The 19,800-nt window shown below is 38.0% G+C and overlaps 1 protein-coding gene across 3 annotated transcripts in view; it reads right to left on the minus strand.

Moving 5' to 3' along the window:
• The window catches only part of STRBP (spermatid perinuclear RNA binding protein), a 135,149-nt gene that overhangs the window by 42,419 nt on the left and 72,930 nt on the right, over positions 1-19,800 (minus strand). For all 3 annotated transcript variants that reach the window (XM_033123890.1, XM_033123888.1, XM_033123889.1), the window contains exons 5-10: positions 19,183-19,327; positions 11,710-11,801; positions 11,097-11,192; positions 9,868-9,979; positions 9,116-9,213; positions 8,796-8,907 (exon numbers count right to left, since the gene is read on the minus strand). In XM_033123890.1, the coding sequence (XP_032979781.1) occupies positions 8,796-8,907; positions 9,116-9,213; positions 9,868-9,979; positions 11,097-11,192; positions 11,710-11,801; positions 19,183-19,327 (655 nt within the window). The remainder of the gene's footprint in view (positions 1-8,795; positions 8,908-9,115; positions 9,214-9,867; positions 9,980-11,096; positions 11,193-11,709; positions 11,802-19,182; positions 19,328-19,800) is intronic.

Raw genomic sequence — 19,800 nt, forward strand, 5'->3', positions numbered from 1 at the left:
GCAATGCTATGAATTTCCCTCTTAGGACTGCTTTTGCGGCATCCCATAGATTTTGGGTCGTCGTGTTTTCATTTTCATTTGTCTCGAGATATCTTTTGATTTCTTCCCTGATCTCCTGGTTGACCCATTCATTATTTAGTAATAAGTTATTCAACCTCCATGAATTGGTGTGTCTTCCAGTTTTTTTCCTGTAGTTCATTTCTAATTTCATAACACTGTGGTCAGAGAAGACAATTGGTATGATTTCAATTTTCTTAAATTTATCAAGAGTTGTTTTGTGGCCTAACATATGGTCTATCTTGGAAAATGTTCCATGTGCACTTGAGAAGAAGGTATATTCTGCAGCTTTGGGGTGAAATGCTCTGAAAATATCGATTAAATCCAAGTGGTCCAATGTGTCATTTAAGGCTGTTGTTTCCATATTGATTTTCTGTCTGGAAGACCTGTCCATTGTCAGAGGTGTGTTGCAGTCCCCTACTATGATAGTGTTACTGTTGATCTCTGTCTTTATGTCAGTCAATATCTGTTTTATATATTTAGGTACCCCTATGTTGGGTCCATAGATGTTCACTAGGGTTATGGCCTCTTGTCGGATCGATCCCTTTATTATCATATAGTGCCCATCTTTGTCTTTTAATATGTTTTTCATTTTAAAGTCCATTTTGTCAGATATAAGTATTGCAACTCCAGCTTTTTTCTCATTTCCATTTGCATGAAATATCTTACTCCAACCCTTCACTTTCAGCCTGTGTGAGTCTTTTGATCTGAGGTGAGTCTCTTGTATACAGCATATACAAGGGTCTTGCTTTCTTATCCACTCAGCCACCCTATGTCTCCTGATTGGAGCATTTAATCCATTTACATTTAAAGTGATTTTTGATAGGTACATAGTTATTGCCATTTTTAAATTTTTAGTTAGATTGTTTTCATCTTTCTTCTATTTACAGAAGTCCTTTTAGTATTTCTTGCAATGCTGGCTTGGTGGTAATAAATTCCTCTAGCTTATTCTTTTCTGGGAAGCTCTTTATCTCTCCATCAACTTCAAATGCTAGCCTTGCTAGATAAAGCAATCTAGGTTGTAGGCCTCTGTTTTCATCAGTTTGAGTATCTCCTGCCGCTCCTTCCTGGCCTTCAATGTTTCTGTAGAAAAGTCATTTGATAGTCTCATGGGAGTTCCCTTGTATGTAACCCTCTGTCTTTCTCTTGCTGCTTTTAGGATTCTCTCTTTGTCTTTAACCTTTGCCATTTTAACTATAATGTGTCTTGGTGTAGGCCTGTTTGGGTTAATCCTGGTTGGAATTCTCTGCACTTCCTGGGCTTGTATGTTGGTTTCCTTCATCAGGTTAGGGAAGTTTTCGGACATTATTACTTCAAATATGTTCTCGATCCCTTGCTTCCTCTCTTCACCTTCTGATATTCCTATGATGCACATGTTGTTGCACTTGATGTTATCCCAGAGGTCTCTTAAACCACCTTCATTGCTTTTTATTCTTTTTTCTTTCTGTTGTTCTGTTTGGGTGATCTCTGCTAACTTGTCTTCTAAGTCGCTGATTCGATCCTCTGCTTCATCTAACCTGCTGTTAATTCCTTCAAGTGAGTTCTTTATTTCAGTAATTGTGTTCTTTATTGCTAACTGGTTGTTCATTATGATTCCTCTATCCTTCTTTATGTTGTCTCTAAGCTCCTTAGACATTCTTATGATCAGTGTTCTTAACTCTGTCTCTGATAGGTTGGTTACCTCTGTATCATTTGGTTCCATTTCTGGAGGTTTCTTCTGTTCTTTTTATTTGGGACATGTTTCTTTGTTTTCCCATTCTGGCTGACTCTGTGTTTGCTTCGACGTATTAGGTAGATCCCCTAGAGTTCTTAGTTCTTGTTGGGTTATCTTATGTAGTATGTGTCCTTTATGTTTGACTTGCACTACTTCGTTCTTCTCCTCTCCGTGTGCTCCAAAGGTGACTCTTGTGTTGTGTATGTTGTCCTGTTAAAGAAGATCTTTAATTGTTTTTCGCTTGTGAGTAGGTGGGGTTAACTCCCAGGCTGACTAGTTGTGAGACTTGGCTCTGCCCACTGCAGGGTGTTCTGCTGCAGGAGGGTTGACCACTTAAATGTGGTTTGTCCTCTATGGGCTCTTGTGCCTGTAGAGAATTCCCTCTAGGTGTGTCACTTGTAGGTCAAACCCGGTAGTACTCTGCTTTGGTCTGGAGTTGGCCTCTGGGTGTGTTGAATCTTGCGCCTCGTAAGCTGGGCCCTGGTAGGGCAATTTCAGAACAAAGCAAATCACCAAGCACAACAACAACAACAACAACAAAGAAAAAAATCAAATACATTCACATGTAAAAACAACCGACAACCCACACTCAACACAGGCAAAGATATCAAAGATACAAAGACAAAACAAAACAAAGAAAAAGGAAAAAAAAAAAGAAAGCAGCGCCAGTCTTGGCTTAAGCCCACCAAGTAATCTCCAGGTTGTCCTCTGCTATACCAAAGAGTCCTCTGTGTATTGTGCAGGCAGAGCCAGTCACCTGGTGCCCAGAGTGACTTTGGGACTACAGATTTACATGCGTGGGGCTGAGGGGTTTGGATGGTAGTTTCTACAAAGTCAGTGCATTTTCTGCCCTTGCCTGCACATATGCGCACTGAGAGTAGCACCACCAGCCCTGTGTCCAGTTCTCCTGAGTCTTAGGGCACTTCTTCCGTGTGTGTGTGTGTGTGTGTGTGTGTGTGTGTGTGTGTGGCGGGCGGGCGATTTCTGAGCTGCTGAAAGCCCAGAGCTGCATCTGCCGCTGATCCCTGGTAGTACCTCCGCAGTTGTAATTGCCCTGCCCTAGGCAGGCCAGAAAAGGTGGTGGCTGGGGGTGGAGGAGTCTCTTCTCTCCTAGCCCAGCAAAAATCACACTCTTCCCAGACTCCTCCCTGGGTCAGAGCTGCACGCCAGGCTTCCCAGAGCCTGAGCAGTAAGGCTCCTCTGTAATCTGACACTACTCCTCAGTTCAGGGGCCAGTTTAAATCTCTAGAAGGGCGGTGGTAGGATTGGAAGAGGGGGGGAAGGGCCCAGGTATGGAGTTTGTGTCCTTTGTCCAACCTAGGGCCCAACTGGCTGCCCCCTTGGCAGGAGAGATCAGCTGTGGGATGCAGGGAAAGAGCCTAACTCCTGGCTTTTGTGTTCTCTGTTCCCTCCTGGTATCCTCTGCGTCTCTGAAGCTGCGGATGTCAGCGGCATTTCCACAGCTGCAGATGCAGGCCGCGTCTCCACTCTGCTCCCTTCCCTCTTCCCCTGCTCGCCCAATTTGCCCACCTTCAAGTAATCCTTGCACGAGTCTCTTAGCTGTTCTGCGTGATGAGCAGAGAGTCCTTTTCAAAAGGTGATTTTTTTGAAAAGACTAATAAAATGGATAAACCTCTAGTAACAATGATCAAAAAAGAAGAGGTACAAAGTATAAAAAAGGACATCACCACAGATACTGCAGACAATAAAAAGATGATTTATAATATTATATAAGTTTAAAAAAATACTTTTAAATTTAGATGAAATAGATAAATTCCTAGATAGTCACAATTTACCAAAACTCTCTTAAGAGGATAACAGTCTTATACCTATTAAGTAAATCAGATGCATAATTTAAAATCTTCCCACAAAGAAAACAACATGCCCAAATGGCTTCACTGATAAATTCTTCCTAACCTTTAAGAAAAAAATTAACATCAGTCTTACACAGATTCTTCCAAAGAACAAAAAGAGAAGGGACACTTTATAACTCCCTTTACAAGGCCAGCATAACCTGAGAGGCAAAATTTGACCAAACATTACAACAAATGACATTTGCCAACAACTGCTGGCCAATCTCACACACAAATAACTGTGTTTGTGTGAAATGCTCACAAAAACCTATGCAAAATTGATCATACCAGCTTTATTTGTGATAGCCCAAAACCAGAAACAAAATGCCCTACAATAGGTGCACAGTTAAACAAACTAGCTCATCCATGCCACAGAATACTGTACTCAGCAACAGAAAGGAATGAACTATTGACACATACAACATGGATGGGCCACAAGGGCAGTATGCTGGGGGTGGGAAGAGAGATCTCAAAAGATCACATACTATATAATTCCTTGAAATGACAAAAGTAGAGATAAATTAGTTGGTTTCTAAGGTTTAGAAATGGTTAAGAGGAAAGGAGTCGGTATGACTATAAAAGGGGCAGCATGTGGAAGATATTTGTGGTGATGGAATAATTCTGCATCTTGACTGCAGCGATGGTTACACAAATCTACACATGTGATAAAATAGCATAAAATATATACATACACATGGTATCAATGTCAATTTCCTGTTTGTGACAGAGAACCCAAATATCCTCCAAAAGTAGAATGGATTAGTTGTAGGATATTTATAATGGATACTTTATAGCTATTAAAAGAAACTATAGCTATATGCAGCAACATAAATGTATCCCAAATAATGCTGGACAGAGAGAAGCCAGTCACAAAAGATTAAATTCAGTACCATTCCATTTCCATAAAGTTCGAGACGATGTCAAATTAAATAGTTTAGGAAAGCACACATAGGTGGGAAAGCTATAAAGAAAATCAAGGAAATGATTATCAAAAAGTCAGGAATGATAGTTCATGGGGCAGGGAGGTGATGTGGAGGGATAAATACGAGGTGTAATCAAACAATACAGTGAATGTTTAAATAAAAAAAAATTTTATTACAGTAAAAGACACATTGCAATTAATCCCCCTCAAAATACTCCCCCTAGCTTTGAACACACTTATCCCATCGTTCTTGCCACTTTCTGAAGCAGTTCTGGAAGTCCTCTTTTGTGAGTACCTTTAGTTGTACTCTCATGGCTGACTCGATGTCCTGAATCGATTCAAAACATTTACCTTTCATGGTCATTTTGACTTTGGGGAAGAGCCAGAAGTCACATGGTGACAGATCTGCTGAATAAGGTGGATGAGGACACACTGTCATGTTTTTATTTGAGGGAATTGTTGTACCAGAAGCGATGTGTGACATGGAGTCTTTACGTTGTGATCACAAAATACAGTGCATGCTGCTGCCGAGGGCCATCCAATGGAAAGGCAGGGATCTTCAAGTACAGGAAGCGGCACGACGAACCTTAGTAGTAGTGTGCAACAAGTTTCAACTTGTTCGGTGCAGTCAGTCGGGTGCGAGCTACGGTTGACAGAAGGTGTGTTTTAAAGTGTGCCATAAATCATCCTCCATCATGACAACGCTCCATGTCACACACCGCTTCTCGTATATGGCAGTTTCTGTCAAATAAAAACATTACAGTGTGTCCTCGTCCTCCTTATTCACCACATCTGGCACTGTGCAACATCTGGCTCTTCCCCAAAGTCAAAATGATCATGAAAGGTAAACATTTTGAATCGATTCAGAACATTGAGGCAGCCACGACAGCACAACTAAAGATACTCATGAAAGAGGATTTCCAGAAGTGCTTCATAAAGTGGCAAGAACGAGGGGATAAGTATGTTCGAAATGAAGGGGAGTATTTTGAGAGGGATTAATGGCAACGTGTCTTTTACAATAATACATTTTTTTTAACATTCCCGTATTTTTTTTATCATACCTTGGTGGTATGGCTTCTGAGAAGCTGACAATGTTTCTTAACCAGGATGGTGACTATATGGAATTTTAAAATTATTTTTAACGGTACATTTTATACTTTCTATGTATGTGCTATACCTCATAACAAAATAAATATGGGAGAAAAAGGTATTCATCTGTGTCAAACATTGCTGAAAAGTTGGCTAAGATGAGGACTGAAAACTACCCACTGAATGTAGTAACGTGAAGGTCACAAGAAACTGGTAGATAAGGAAGAACGACTGAACAGAATAAGTTTAACAGAAAATGAGGCCACTCATTTTCTTTTAAATAGGCCACTCTTTCCAAAAGTTCTGCTATAAAGGGGAGCAGAGAAATGAGACTCTGTTGGGGGAGCTGCAGAATCAAGGGTGGGTTTGGTTTTGTCTGTCAAATGGCAGATATTACAGCAGGATTTTCTGCCGATGAGAATGATCCACTAGAAAGGGAGGAATTGCTGCTGGTGAGAAAAGAGAGAGTTGCTGGAATAATGTCTATTTGTAGGTAAAGGGGGAAGTGATATATTGGACAAGTAGAAAGGCTGGACTTAAGAGCCCAGACAGTTTATCAATAGCTAAGGGCGGGAAGGCAAAGTACATGAGTACTTTGAGCAAACAAGGTCATCAGGTGAGAATGAGGAATTGGAAAAGGAAATATGAAATGAGAGAAGATGTGAAAGTTATCTAGGAAAATTGGAGCACTCTAGAACTTACAGGAGAACTGCCAGACAACACAAATAGTCTACTTAAGATTAAGGTCCAACACTCAAAGGGAAAACGGTCAAGGTGACTATATATTTTTTCCTCCAACAATGTTCAACAACCTGATATAGACAGAGAGTTAGATTTCAACCAAAGTTAGAATTTTGCAGGGAAGAGAGAATCAAGTGAAAGTATCTGCTAGGGAGTGATCATAATGGTGGATCATGAACTATAAGCAGAAAGGACAGAAGTGAGAACATGAGGATAGTCATGGAAGGATTGTCAAGAGTTATCGGAATCAAGGGTAAGGTTCAAGAATTGGAGTAGGGGTACTAGACACAACGATGACAGGAGGTGACTGGAAAGTGGGACTCTTGAAAATGAGATTACGGAGAGAGTACAGGTACAGTTATTGAAGACAAGGTCTAGGGTATGTCCACAAAATGGGTAACTGAGGCAAGGTAGAAGACAAAATATTTACGGAAGAGGAAGTCAAGGAATGAAGAAGTCAGAGTTTTGAAAAAAGTTATCTGAATGCATGTTGACATGACTGAAAATCACAAGAACAAAGTCTAAATGCCAATGTCAGGAGCTGGGTGCTAAAAACAGGAAACAATGAATGTAGTAAGGGTAGGAGGCAATGGCCTTGGTTCCCTCATCTGACAGGCAAGGCTCAGAAGAGCTAAGTGACTTGCCCAGGTCATGCAGCTAGTAACTGACAGGGCTTGAATGGAACACCAACAGCCTGGTTCTAGTTTAAGCTATAACGTGACAGACCAGCCGTTCGCAAACTTTTGAGAAAGACCTTTAAGGTTAAAAACAAAAAAAGTCTAAGCTACTCAACAGTAGATATATTTTTACTACCTAGTAAAAGAAAAAATACAAAACCAAAAGAGCTACTATGAATTGAGTGATTGAAACAAAATTTTCCATTTCTAATCTTAAGAATCTCTGTATATTTGAATTTTCTATTCCATCACTCAATCCACAGACAGTGCTTAATGCCAAATGGCTACGTGAATCCCTTTCAAAAATTCTTCACTGCCATATGAACACCCTCTTGAAGAAAATGTCTTCCATTCCACAAATATTTATTAAGCATTGATTTGTAATAACAATATGGTAGGATCTGAAGGATTCCTTACCCCTGAAGAGTTTACAGTGTACGGCCGTGATTCTCAAGCTTTTTAAGCCCTTTTTACCCTCTTAAAAAATTACTGAGCACCCAAAGAGCTTTGTTTTGTAGGTAATATCTATCAGTATTGGGCATATTAGAAATTAAAACAAAAATTTTTAATATAAGAAGATACAAAATAAACATTTCATTAGCCATCAGGGTAATGATGCCATCACGTCCTATGTAGCCTCTGGAAATCTGCACACCTATAAAAGAGAGAGTGGAAAAGGCTCCCCAAAAAATGCTTTAGTATTATGAAACGGTTTTCATCTTGTGAACTCCCTGAAATGCCTTTAGATCCATTGAAATTCTGTTGTCTAAATAAATAGATTGGACCAATGCACTATTTTTGTCATGTAAAAATTATCAGAATAATATCAAGTATTATTGGTGGGAGGTGGGTTGTGTGAAGAGTAACTGCTGTTAAACATCCCACCTTGTAGGATAACAGGAGATAAGGACGGGGGGTGGGAGAATGAGGATTGTGGCATAATGAGGAGAGTTAGTGAATTCATATTTGAGTCTGCTGCATTCCAGGCACTGAGTTGGGCACTTTAATCTGACATCAGCCAATATAGTGTGTGTGTGTGTGGGGGGGGGGGGCGTCACATCCCTAGCAGAGAAAGAAATTAATTGCTCAAGGTCGAAAGTTAGTAAACAGTGGGGCTATGACTGGAATCCAGGTCTTGCTGATCCCAAAGCCTGTGCTCATTGTGCTGAAACTCTAGGTTCAGACAGACTAGTACAAACAGAAAATAGTCCTGAATTTTCCAATATACTTTCTCTTTCTTTATATTTTTGTTTTCACTTTCTTGGTATGTAACACTTCCAAGCACGGTGGTAAGGTCTCTCGGAGCTTATGGCTTATGTCTTCTCTTAGACCACGGGTTCTCAAAGTATGGTCCCTACATCTATGCACTAAAGGAATCTGGCCAACATATCCAAATTAGCGAGTTCATCGCTAATAAGAAATAATAGCAAGCTGATGTCACTGATGGGACAGAGAAGAAAGTAAGAAAGAGAAGCAATAAACTTTCTTGTACATGACTCGGATTAACAATTTTTTAAAACATTGGGGTATAATTGACAGACAATGGAATATTATGTTCAGGTATACAATACAATAGAATATTTATGTGTTGTGAAATGATCACCACAATAAGTCCAGTTAACATTTTTAATAGTTAGTAAGTTAACAATTATCAAGTTCCCCCAGCTCTAACAAGAGATGCATACCATGACCATCTCCACCACTGCCCACATCCAACCCCAATAAGAAACTTTCACACTCACCTTCTTTATCAGTAACTGACCAGGAGTATTTCTGAAAAGGCTTACTAGATGGAAGGGGATCCATCTCCAGCACTTTATAAATCTGGCCAAAGGCTGATAGCCTGAGTGCATGCTGAAGAACAAAAGATTATATTTATTCAAATTTCAAGAGCCATTCATAAAACCCTTCGAACATCTAGCTAAAGACATTCATTAACTGCTAATATTATGATGGCAAAAGTCCCATCAATGGGCAAGAACAAAGTATTTAAATAGAACAATTCAGAAACTAAAGAGATGATACCCCTCTAACAGAGCACAGTGACAGCCCCATTTCCTACCTGTGCACTGTGGGTAATATCCTCCTTTTGCTGGATGGTCATATAGCTCAGAGCATCTGTTGGGTCTCGTTCACAAGGATCATGAAGACCAGGACCCCCTTTGGCAAGGGCAAAAGAAAAACACAAGTACCCTTTAGAACTGAGTTTAGAATTCAATAAACTAACACAAAAGAGACAAAGAGAGGGAAGAACAAAGAGAAAAAAACTGAGGAACTATGTTTGCTAATTAAATGGAATAAAAAGGACACTTTCTCGTTCTCAATATGTTAGCACTTAAATGTCCTCATTTCACTGGAAATCACGTGTATATCTAAGGTCAAAATTGGGTCTTAATCTGAGAATTTAGAAACAGCCTGATATACCATCCCAAATCTTTAAAGGGATTACATATGGAAAATAAGACTAAATTTAATTTTTCCAAATTAAACGCAGAATGCAAATAGAATGAACTTCATACATTTTAACCAAACATCTATGTTTTCAAATTCAGAGCTCTAGGTAAAGCAAATTCACAGCAGACACAATATCTTATTAGTACCTTTATGTTAGTATATATAAAACATAAATTACAATTATTGAATGTTTTATAGCACTTTTCCAACATTCAAAACATCCGAGTTGCTAAATTTCCAAGCAAAACAACTCCTACACATTATTTTCCTGTGTGGAGAACAAATTTAGCACATATTTAAGAAAATAAACCAAAATGAAATTGTTCTGATTCTTCTGCCTCCAGAGTTTGAAACCCTTACCAGGAAGTAGTATTCCAGATGCCAAACACTCCATTACTCGTCGCAAGGCCTCCCCAGCGCCCAAAGGTCTATTACAAGTACCTATAGACTTTTCACATATAAGCTCTAGTGGCTAGAAGATATTAAATTACAAATTAGTACATGCATCAGTGTTAAAAGGATTCCAGTTAAATGTGAGCTGACATTTCTATCTACAATGAAGGCCAAAAGGGTGAAAGTCAATTTAACATTTAGGGCTCAATTAACCTCTCCCCTTTGATTATCAACTTTTACCCCAGCGAGAGTTTTTAAATCAATCATTTTTGACATAATATATTCAGAACACATGTTGTTACAAAAACATCATTTTCAGTTAACCTGAAAGGATCACTTAAGGAACTGTGGTCATCTAATTAACAAAAATTTAACAAGTCTTTATATAAGTTAGTAATAGCTAATAACTAATCAATGTTCAAACCCAGCCCAACTATCTCCTACTTAACCTAGGAAGCACTCAAACCACAGTAAGACTTCATTTCAGAAAGCCTGTCCGAAGTACTACAATTAGAATAAGAGAAGGACCAAATCTCCATATTTAATAAACTAAAAAGTGATGACATTGTATGAAAGAAATAATTGCTAGATTAATTTAAAATGACCCTTTACAGCTTCATTTGTTTTATAATGTTCTTAATTGTGATCTTGATTGGGTCAGGAATAATAATTTCCAAATTAAGTTTTGCAATATACATTATAAACTATGTCCATAATCCGGTTAGGTGTACTGTTCGCCTGACTTTAATTACTAACATAAATTTATTTTTAAGTGTCTACACTCAAATAGAAAGAAAAAGCCAGTATGGGAGCCTTATACCAGCATGTCAGGTTGTTTTCATTTTAAATGGGAGTAGCACTGAAACAGAAACGTGCCAGTCAGGGAGGCTTTCGTGAGCAGTAGGTGAACAGTGCAAAGTGCAGGAAGGCATTCACTTTTAACAGGTACAGAACCTTTTTGTCGGGAAAAAATATCTCAGGCTCTGTCTGTAACATGAATATAATAAGGTAGAAGAGACACATTATATCCATAAAGAAGAATTCATATAAAAAGATGCATAGTTTTTTCCCAGAACAAAAATAGGTAAAAGCACACCTTATCTCACTCAGAATATAGCCATTTCACAGACAAATGTAATTTCTATAAAATTTCCTCTGACTATAGCTTCAGAATTTAAACTGTATTAAATACTTACCCATCCTTTTAACGGTGCCCATGTGGGGACTCTGTTGCACAAATCACGCAGAATGCGAAGGACAATTACACATGACTTTAGTCCATTTGCCCTTGCCTAAAATAAACAAAATGATTCCAATATCCCTGTTGAAATCCATTCTTCATTTTAAGCACACTGATCATGGATAGTCTCTTTAAAATGAATACTAATTAGCCAGTCATTCATCAGTTGTCAAACAAACTAAAATATCAAGTTATTAAAAATAGTAAAGAGAGGCAGATTTTAAAGTAAATGAAGCATGTTATTAAAACTGATTTTATAGCCTTGTGGCAACCTCATTCTGGGCAACTACCTTAATGTTTAACTTGTCTCACCCATGTTTGTATTTTATAAGCCATCATTTGAAATTCAGAGAACTAAGCCAAAAAGGATTCTATGATAATTAAATGTTGACTATAGTAGAAGCTATACTAGACACTTTACCTAAATTAACTCCTTTACTCCTACAATAACCCTGTAAGGTAGAGCGTGCCCCCATTTTATGCATTACACAGAAACCATTAAGTGGCAGGTGTTCCAAATGAAACCTGCACAAGGCTACAATGACAGTAAGATAAAACAAAGAGCTAACCTGAAACCATTTGGCATGTCGAAGAGACGCCAAGGCGTTCAGGCATTTCTGCCTGTCCAATAAGTCCGGAGGGTCTTTCATCGCAACCTTTTCTAATGGGAAAAGGAGAGAGAGAGAGACAGACACAATTTGACCAAGGAGTTCCTGTCAAATTATCAAATAATAAGAATAAAAAGAAGAGTAGCATCTGAGCAAACTAATAAGACTCCCAGAAGACTTCATGATTTGGCTTTGTTGCTTTTTTAAAAAGGCATTCATTTAGTAAACAAATCAATGACCACTGCTACAGACCATCTGGGATCTTATTAAGCATGTATGTAAGTCCAAAGGCACAAAATAGGTACATGGCACTTACTCCTTTGGCAGGGTGCAAAGAGAGGAAATCTGGGACCAACAGCAATAATAACTATTCTTTACAGAAGATATCTTAATCACCAATCAATTCTTAAGGAAAACTGGCTCTTACATAATCAGTTTGAGATATACCAAGAATACACTGAATATGGCAATTTTATTTTTTTATAACTAAATAAACTCATCCAACAAAATTACATTAACAGAAACTGTACCCCACTGATGAGAACTCTTCAAGTGTCACCTTGCAGTTCTCTCATATTTCTTTTCCAAACCAAAATTATTAAAATCACAAATATGAAATACATTGAAATACATTTCAAGTTTTATGTACCTTTAAAAAAAAAAAAGGGCAGCAAAGAATACTATTTAATTACAGTGGTACCTCGGTTTTTTAATGTAATCTGTTCCAGAAGCCCGTTCGAGTTCTGAAATGTTCGAAAACCAAGGCACAGTTTCCCCATAGAAAGTAATGCAAAATGGATTAATTCGTTCCAGACCTTTAAAATCAACTCCTAAAACTGCAAATTTAGCATGAATTTTACTATCTAATGATACCATAGATCCACAAAATTTACGGCGTTCGTAAACTGAAATGTTCATCAACGGAGATGTTCAAAAACCAAGGTACCTCTGTACAACTATTTGACTTGCCTTAACATTTTAAAGTTGGATTAGATGGCCCAAAGCAGCAAAATTAAGAATTCAAACATTGATAATGAAAAATATCCATATTTGAGAAGGTGTCACATGGTACTGTATCCAAGTTGAGCGAGCCAAATTTATTTCCTCTAAGGTATTAGGAAGTGGGTTTTTTAATTTTTTGAAGTCTTGGTGCATTATTTAAATGCATACAACATATACAAATGTTTCTTGCGGAGTAAATTCTTTGTCTAATCCAATTAAGTCACATTCGCCATTCTTTTTTAAGAAATCGTAGCTATGGAAGAGTCCACCAACCCTTCTTCCTACTATAATCATGATCATCAGACTTGGCAGTTGGTTTGTGTGCGCTAATTGATACAATGAAAAGATTTTTAAATAAGAGAAAAGGTAACTGATACTTTTTAGTTTCCTCAGTTACTACTCCATTCTACTGTGGCAAATTTACTGTATATTCTAACTGATAGATTGCCATTAACTAAAACTGAAGGCAGAATGCCTAACAGAAAACAAATCCATTAGAGGAAGAATTGGGGTTCTCTTTCATGGCTGCAACACTCTGAAGGCTGAAGTGCTACACACTTATTTTCTGACCAAGTGAGCTTACACCAGATATTTGCATTGCTTCACATTAACCTCTGCCAACAAGTGCACAACATAAGGTCTCATTTCACTACCCCCTTTTACTCATAAAATGAGAAGCCTCAGAAAGAATGATTAATGTGAATTTATAAACATGAAAAAATATACTATGGGTATTCACTTCATAGGTGATTTAGTTCCTGGACTTGCTCAATTCTGTCTTTACAATGACACAACACATACAACTAACTCATTTTAATGTTTTTATGTCAAAATGTTTAACTGTAGTCAATATAAGCATCTGTGTAAAGCTCACATACTAGATACAACAAACTATTGTAAGTAAATGATTAGAACCTCTTAAAAGTTAGACATGAACAAAAATTGACTGACTGCTAAGTAAAGTAATCCCCCAAAAAAAGGTATGGGCTGCACTTTTTTTTTTTTTTAATTTCAGTCTTTCATTAAGGGTAAGGCAAGCTCAGTTTTATTCTATCATCTTACCAACTAGGAGTGTCAGGAAGAGGGGGGCAATGGAACAGAGGAGTGAGACAGAGGAGGTTTGGATAGGAAAAGACAAGGCAAACCGAGACTCTTTTGGAACTTTATGGCACTTTCATCCAGTGGCCAGAGCATGGAAATTAACACCTTACGCTCCTCGCAACACAGATATTTTTAAAACGGGACAATGGCAAAAATGTTTAGATAAATTCTGTCATCTCCAAAGTCAGATTATAACCACAAACTCCTATTTAAAAAACAACAGAAGCATCAGCTTGCTACAAACAGTCAACATTTGGAGGCAGTAGCTTGTACTAACAAGAGTTGGAAGGGACAGGCAGTGAACAGAAGACTTGCACTGGATTTCCTGTTACATCACCATCAGAAAGGCCATGTTTCTTCATGCTCTGACAGTCAAAAGTCAAAATATCCAAAATGTTTCAATATTAATGACGTGGGACTCAGCAAAGGAGATGTAATAATTCATCTCATTTCATCTTCTTCAAAGTTTCTAATTTTAAAACAATGTAAATTCATATGGCACTACAGTACTCCTTGTAATCCCTGCTTACCTTTTCTTTTATGTATTGATAATACACAGTTTTATATATTTTCATTCATTAAAAAAATAAATTACTTAATATGACAATCATAGAATTCCTGCTGGAAAAACTCTTGCTACTTCTCATAGCAAAATCTCAAGTTTAACATTTCTGTATAAACTTTAATGTAGGTGTTTCAAATTTGTGGGGGCACAAAGCTTTTCTGATAAAAAGGCATCTTAGAGTCTTTAAATTAGAAACAGTGGAACTGTGAGCCATTTCATTTCTTCCTACAGTGACCAGTAAAACAGATTAAGAAATAGAACAGGGGATGGGCTTGGGGAGTGACAAAAATGCCAAAAGCAAAGAAAGACAGCTTTTACAAATGTATTGCTTAGTAACCTGGCATCAGGGCATGAAGGTACATAAAACATTCTAAACACTGGAAAAGAAGTCTATTGTGCCTGACTTTGTTTATCTGGTTAAAGGTTAGATCAGTGACCAGAAACACAGTATACAGACAGGAAATGTTGGTCAGTTTCTTTCAATTCCTTACATGCAAGCTAACTCTCTGCCTGTTAACAAAAACACCAGCCTGCACACGGGAGGAGAGAAGCCTGAACATGACTGTGACACAGGCGTTCCATGTCTGGAACCTGGGCTCTCCAAAGGTAAAACAACTGAGCAGGGTTATCATGAAGCCTCCCTGACAGTCTGGATGAAGCTAAGCTACTGAGTTCACGCTGACAGAATTTTCCGGTTAGCCTGACGATATCCTGGCTGCCCCTTCTCTCGCTTCCTTGAGGCTTCATGGAAAGCAGACATTATGCTTCACGCCACTGTCCATGCAAATCATCAAGCCGCAATGTAAATGCAGCAGTAAGGTAGATCAGAGAGCACTGTCCTCCTAATTTACGGCAGAAATGACTTTTTTTCCAATGCCTCAGCAGTGAGCCACTGGAAAGATATGGCTGAAGGTTTGCCCTGGATAGTGAGTGCAGGCGTAGGGAAAGCAGAAGAGAAGGCCTGCAGCATCGTCATAATCCCCAGTGTGACCTCCACTGAGAATGTATGCAACGTCTTCAGCAGCAGGACTCACACCAGTGAACTTGTGTCAAGACGCATCACAAGTTTGCACTGACACCAACCCCTGAAAATCTCGCCCGATACCAAGGGCAGAGGCTGTCTGAGCCTAAGCCACAAGAGTCTCTGTAGTTTCCCTATCCACCTGGTTTCAAACTGCATTGTAAATATGATAAACAGTTGATTTATCACCCTCATAGCGAACATACTCCTGGTTCAGAACCACACCACCTAAAGCAGCAGAGGCCGTGCGATGCTCAGAAGAACTCAGCTAAGCCGCTCCCACACTCGTCCGACACAGCAATGGGAGGCGGACAGCACAGACGACTGAGGGAGCTGGGTAAATGGGATCCTTTCCTCCTTTATGAAACAAGGCAGTTATCTACCTCACAGGCAGTTTTGAGGCTTAACAGAAATAATATTATGAGAAACAACAGTAAGGTAAATAAAACAGTAAGTTATAAAATACCTTAACAGAGCTTGAATTCTGAGATGCCCATTCTTAATGCTTCTTACACACTGAACCGTCCCATTTAATCAAATAATATGCTGGCTATGAAAATTCATTTAACAGGTTTTTTTCCCCATTACCTGCTATGTATTAGGCACCATTCCAGGTGCCAGGGAAAAAGGATACCTGCCTTCAATGAACGATAAGCTATATAAGAAACCAGCCCATTGTTAGCACTACAGCAAATACAGAATACTGGTTCCAACACCACACTTCAGCGGGTGTTTCGGTTCAGTTCTTCAGGCCTCGCGCGTACACATTATTCTCACTGTGAACTCAAGGCATTTGAGGAGGTGAGTTTGCTCTGTGCATCTTTTCCATTAGCTGAGTCACTATCACTACGTTGGGCTGGGTGTTGTACAAAAGTCATATTATATAAACCCTCTTATTTAATCTCAAACAACTTCCTAAAGTATTTATTATCCACATTTTAAGATGAAAAACCTGTTCATGGTCACACAGCAATAATAACTAATGGAATTAAGAATTGAGCACCTGACTGCCAGGCACCAAGGTCCGTGCTTTTTCTCCTGTGCCTTCTTTGGCAGGAAGCATGTAGTAATGCGGAAGGGTTATTCTCCAGGGCCTTCAGGTAAAGGGTTAGAATATGGAAAGACAACTGATAGCACAGGAGGAACCTTGCCTATGAAACAGCAAACACCACCAAAGAGACTCACTATGTACTCTGGCCAGTGAAAGCATAAACAGTGATTTGAAATGAGCCCTTAGAGCCACTTCTGCAGAGAACCCTGAGGAGACAGTTGGTGCTCCCACCTGCCCGTCCTCCAGTTGTTCTCAACCACACACTTTTTTTCCTTTTTTAGATTTTACCCAAATATGTGGCAAGTAAACAGGGAAGAGAAAGATGTGTGGTATATACATGTATAGTGAATAGTCTGTCTGTTTTGTGGGGAGGGGAGAAGTTGAGATTCCACAGAAAAACATCTCCTTGAAAAAAGTTACCATGTATTTCTGTAACTTTGAGAAAGAAAATGAGTGGAGATATTCTTTAAAGGGATCTCTGTCTTAGAAATTCCCGGAACCTTAAGGTATCTTGTGCTTTGACCCCATGCAGCTGAAAAGGACTGAATCAAGGGGCGAGACACCCTCCCGTTAGTGTGAGGAAACAAACCCTACAGAACTGCACGGCCCAGGCCTCACTCAGTTATGCTGGATCCTCCCACTTGCCCAGGAATATGCAGAACTGTTTGTGCATATCAAAAAACTGTCCTTGACAAGCCCAGGTTCAGACAAAATGAGCTAACAAGTGAGTCCAGCCTGGGAGGTTAAGGACAATGGCAAAGCAAATCTTTGTGCCATTCAAAAGGAGAGGAAGTAAACATTAGATCCAAACTGATTCCTTCACCTTACCTGATCCCACACAATGCTGAAGAGGTCTTGGGGTCCTTTAGTAACCCAAACATCTTGAACGAACACTGGCTCTCCTACTTTACCACAAATTTCATTCTGTAATTAACTAGTTTTCTAGTAAGGATGCAATACACTAAGAATCTGTTTTCAGTCTCTCTGAACAGAAATTAAAGGTATAAAGGCAACAGACTAAGCTCAAGGGTGTCACTGAAAAACTGACAAAATCCCATATAAGTACACAAAACCACAGGGAAAAAGCACTCTAATGTTCTCTTAATACTTTCAAAGAAGTTAATGGAAAAGATGCCTACAGCTACAAGCAAACATATAATTAATTAATCTAGTCTTTAGCAACTTCAGTTTTTTTCTCGTCTCTCTATATACTCAAATAATTTTTAATAATACCTGTAATTATACCTATGCTTAGAAATGGTTAATTTTATACCAGGGGGCCAAGTAGAACACAGCTTACCAGAATTAACAGAATTATCTTGATACTTCAGAAATCATTTTATAGTTCTACAGTTAATGGTGAACTGAACAACTGTAAAGAAATTAAGCCCTTTAGGATTGGTTCTTCAAAAGTGTTAGAGATACTATATACAGCAAAAAGAAAAAAGTACATGCATAAATCCAATAGATTGGATGAACTTTAATTTTAAACTATGACTCATAAATGTATCTAGTTTATATGTTAGATTTGGTATAGGTAGGTGATTTTAGTTAACCCCCCCAAAAAAATTTTAAGAGTCTACCACTGTTACTGTAAGAAGTACTACACGACATGTTTGTCAAAATTTGAAAGTTCTAACATTACTGGTTAAATATGTCTTCTTCTGCCTTTACCATCAACTTGAAATACATTAAGAAACTAACCAATATTTCTTACTGCACTGGTATTTCAGGTAGGGGAGAAAGCAATGTGACTTGTTAAACAAACATCTTGGGATGACAAACAGCAACAGGGAGACTCCACTGGCCCAGCCAGGCCACACTGCCTCTAAATTGTCATGACAGAGAGGGGCCAGTTGGTCAAAAGTCTGACACAGAAGAAACATCACATGGCAAGTTTCTAGGGACAGGACCGAGAGGTAGAAACAAGCTAACTTGACAGAATAAAAACATCAGAAAAAGAAGCCCAGTTCCATCATAACTTCTCAAAAGTGGACAGATTTCTCACTCTGTTTTTACAAGGATGACATTGCTATATAGGACTTCTTTTTAACTTCAGAAGAAAGTAAGTTTAAGGCATGATTCCCACATATACCATATTCAAAATGTTAACAGGATCACAAACCTCCTAGAAAAAAATTTACTTAAGATTATTTATTTAAAAAAAAATCAATTCCCCAGTTTATATCTCTTACATTATAAAACATTAACACATGGGCAATTAGGTAAAGCATAAATCTTATAAGGTTATATAGTTATTAGCAGTCAAGAGCAATGTACAAATGAAAAATTTGGAACAATTGAGTAAATTTGAAAACAATACTGTTTTGGACGATGTTTAATCCTCAAATCAGACCTAATACCAAACTACATAGAATAGGTTGAATGATACCGATAATGCAATACGAGACAAAGTAAAACAGAACACCAAAATAGTTTAAAAATTAGAGTTATGACCAACATGATAAGCACAGGTTTTTGAATTAACATATTTTATATTTCAAATGTATACATTTTTGCAAAATACAGTGATTTATACAGAAATAAAGCTATTTAAAATACTGTGAGTGGCATAAAACATGAAGCCAGTTGTTTCTTAAATCCATAAAGCATAGTTAACATAACATTCAAGAGAGGTCCTTTATGAATAAAACAAACATATATATATATATATATATATTTATGTGTGTGTACCTCCATCCTTCTTCTCCAATTCGTCCCTAATTAGAGGGGACGTAAGTATCACCTTCAAAGTTAGCGTGGGCTCTTTTGTATTCCGAATTATAATAGATGCCTCATCTACACATTGTTCCACTTGATATTTCTCTTCTGTGAGTTTCTGAAAGTCAAGATTTTAAAAACACCAAATTAGATTAAAATCTCAAAAAATTGTATGATCGTCCCTTAGTTTCCACATGTCATCAACTACTAGTAATACTGTGCCAAGAGAGTAGTTCTTTACTTTAGGGATAACATTTTTCTCTCCTCCCAACTTATCAGCAAATCCTCTTTCTCCATCCCTTAAAAAGCAACCACAGTATTATATTAACAGTATTTAAATTCATTCTTCCTAATACTTGAAAGTAAAATACCAACAGAATCATTATGTGATAAAGGGTAAATTATTGTTCTTTAAATTATTACAGAGAATTATTATAGAAAAATAAATCGCTAGGAGTGCTCTCTAAACCAATGCCTTTTTGATAGGACAGCCTACAAAGGAACTCTTACTCTGACTTACAAATTTAAGATTATATGTAGATTTTTATATAAGATTATCTAATTTTTAAAGAGAATTAAGTAAGAATGAAT

This window comes from Rhinolophus ferrumequinum, chromosome 12, assembly GCF_004115265.2.
Source record: "Rhinolophus ferrumequinum isolate MPI-CBG mRhiFer1 chromosome 12, mRhiFer1_v1.p, whole genome shotgun sequence".
Lineage (NCBI taxonomy): Eukaryota > Metazoa > Chordata > Mammalia > Chiroptera > Rhinolophidae > Rhinolophus > Rhinolophus ferrumequinum.